The following is a 2,679-nucleotide window of genomic DNA, read 5'->3' as shown; positions in this document are numbered from 1 at the left end:
GAGTATTTTTTACTCATTTTTTAAAAAGTATTTATAAAACTCAAATTTGAAAATTTTAAATTATAAAATATTAAAAAATTTATAATATGGTATATACTTAAATTTTAAAATTATTTAAAAAACATTTGAAAATTTTAAATAAAAAAATTAGTACGAGGCTTGATACACCCATCGAAATGCAATATCCTCTAATACTGGGGTGATATTTGAGAGTGAGAATTTTGGGTCAAAAAGGCACTTTTTTCAAATATTCAATAATCCCATATTTATTGATGACAAAAAAATATACTCATTATTAAAGTTTTGCTATAAACATATTGGATAATTGAATCTTGGATTACACGGAGACACAGGAGAAGATGAATAAAATGGTGGCATAGAAGCAGGGGGATAGATACACAACAACAAAATCAACAACAATGGTGACGGCTACATTACCCTGTTTACTCAAAACCCTCTTCACTCACCACCACCCCAAACTCTCTCTCTCCTCTTTCACTAGGCACCACCGTCTCTCCACTTTCTCTCTCTACACCTCCTCAGAAACCCATTTCTCATCTTCATCAAACACTTCCACTCAAACCCCACAAAAAAACATCATCAAAATCCTCCAACAAAGAGGCCTTTTAGAATCAGTCACCTCTGAATCACTCACCACTATTTGCACAACCACTCCTCTCAAAGTCTACTGTGGCTTTGACCCAACTGCTGAATCACTTCATATAGGTAATTTACTTGGTCTTATTGTCCTTTCTTGGTTTTTAAGATGTGGGCATGCTCCTTTTGCTTTAATTGGTGGTGCTACGGGTCGGGTCGGTGACCCATCTGGTAAAACTCTCGAAAGACCCGAACTTGATGTACTAACTCTTGAAAATAATGTTTCTTGTATTTCGAATATTGTTAAGAAGATTCTTGGTGATAATGTTGTCATTTTGAATAATTATGATTGGTGGAAAGATGTTAGCTTTCTTGATTTTTTGAAGAATGTGGGTAGGTTTGCTAGGATTGGGACTATGTTGGGAAAAGAAAGTGTTAAGAGGAGGTTGGAAATGTCCGAATCGGGTCTTAGTTTTACGGAATTTAGTTATCAGCTTTTACAAGGGTATGATTTTGTGCATTTGTTTCAGAATATGGGGGTTAGTGTTCAGATAGGTGGGAGTGATCAATGGGGTAATATTACGGCTGGGACGGATCTTATTAGGAAGATTTTGCAGACGGATGGTGCGTATGGGGTTACTTTTCCGCTTTTGTTGAAGAGTGATGGGACTAAGTTTGGGAAATCGGAGGATGGGGCTGTTTGGCTTTCGCCGTCTATGTTGTCTCCTTATAAGTTTTATCAGTATTTTTTTAATGTCCCGGATGCTGATGTTGTGAGGTTTTTGAAGATTTTAACTTTTTTGAGTTTGGAGGAGATTGGTGTTGTTGAGGAACAAATGGGGAAGTCTGGGTATGTTCCGAATACGGCCCAACGGAAGTTGGCTGAGGAAGTGACAAGATTTGTTCATGGACAAGATGGTTTAGAGGAGGCCTTGAAGGCAACCGAGGCCTTGAAGCCTGGTGCTGAGACTAAGTTGGATTGGAAGGCGATTGAGGGGATTGCTGAGGATGTTCCCTCGTTTTCTATGGGATTAGATCAAGTTTTGAATTGCGGTATACTGGATTTGTCAGTTTCGACTGGTTTGCTAGATAGTAAATCTGCTGCTAGGAGACTTTTGAAACAAGGTGGATTGTATTTGAACAATTGTAGGGTTGATGCTGAAGGAAAGAAGATTGAGGTTGAAGATATCGTGGAAGGAAAAGTTCTGCTGCTATCTGCAGGCAAAAAAAATAAGATGATCGTTAGAATATCTTGACTATTTTCTGGTAATTTCATTCTACTGCATATTAATTCACAGTTGGTGCATTTGGGATTTCCCGTATAAAGTTTTTTTCCTGTATAATAGAGGAGATGAGTTGTTGCAAATTACTCTTAAATTTATTAACTCTGCGATGCATGATTATATATGTACTCTTATAAACTTAGTAGGCAGGATTTTATTCTGGGAGGGACTCCAACACACACATCCTTTATATATAGGAATTAGATCTCGGTCGTACAAATTTATAATTCTGCAGAACCATTGGATGATTGTTTTTATCGTCCAGTTCCATTGTTAATAAATCTTGTGAACTTTTTAGTCTTAAGTTTGTTTTTGTTCTATATTAATTTCAGTGATTGTTTGGAAAATCTATTTCACGATATTACTTGGTAAGTAGGCCTGATTATTCTGTCCTGCATAACAAAAGTTATTGAGTTACAGCTAGGGGGAGCGATATCATAATTATGTTGACATATAATTTCAAGAAGTTTTTGATAGGAAAGTCTAGAAATCCTTTATACTAAGCTCGTTAAGAAAAAGCTCGTTTTCACTTTTCACAAAATGTTCCTGTATAATAATCTCGTTTTCACTTTTCACAAAATGTAATATTGAGACTCTACGCACCTAATTTGGATGAAATCCATCCTGTAAGATGATTATTGAGATATATCTAGTCTTTGTAAGCTGTGAAGATAACCAAAAAGACTGTGGTATGCTCCCAGTCATTAAATTGTAAGACAAATTCGAACTTTTGAGATTTATACAATTTGAAAGTGATGAAGGAACTGAATCCGCTGATCTGTTCCTAAACAAATCAAGA

The 2,679-nt window shown here is 35.9% G+C and overlaps 1 protein-coding gene across 1 annotated transcript; it reads left to right on the top strand.

Annotated features, from left to right (window-relative positions):
• Positions 1-293: 293 nt before the first annotated feature.
• Positions 294-2,184, top strand: LOC141671948 (tyrosine--tRNA ligase, chloroplastic/mitochondrial-like). The gene has a single exon (XM_074478406.1). The coding sequence runs from the start codon at positions 420-422 to the stop codon at positions 1,851-1,853; it is 1,434 nt and encodes a 477-aa protein (XP_074334507.1). The 5' UTR covers positions 294-419; the 3' UTR covers positions 1,854-2,184.
• Positions 2,185-2,679: the final 495 nt, after the last annotated feature.

Source organism: Apium graveolens, chromosome 7 (assembly GCF_009905375.1).
Source record: "Apium graveolens cultivar Ventura chromosome 7, ASM990537v1, whole genome shotgun sequence".
NCBI lineage: Eukaryota > Viridiplantae > Streptophyta > Magnoliopsida > Apiales > Apiaceae > Apium > Apium graveolens.
This window is presented reverse-complemented; position numbering and strand designations above follow the sequence as displayed.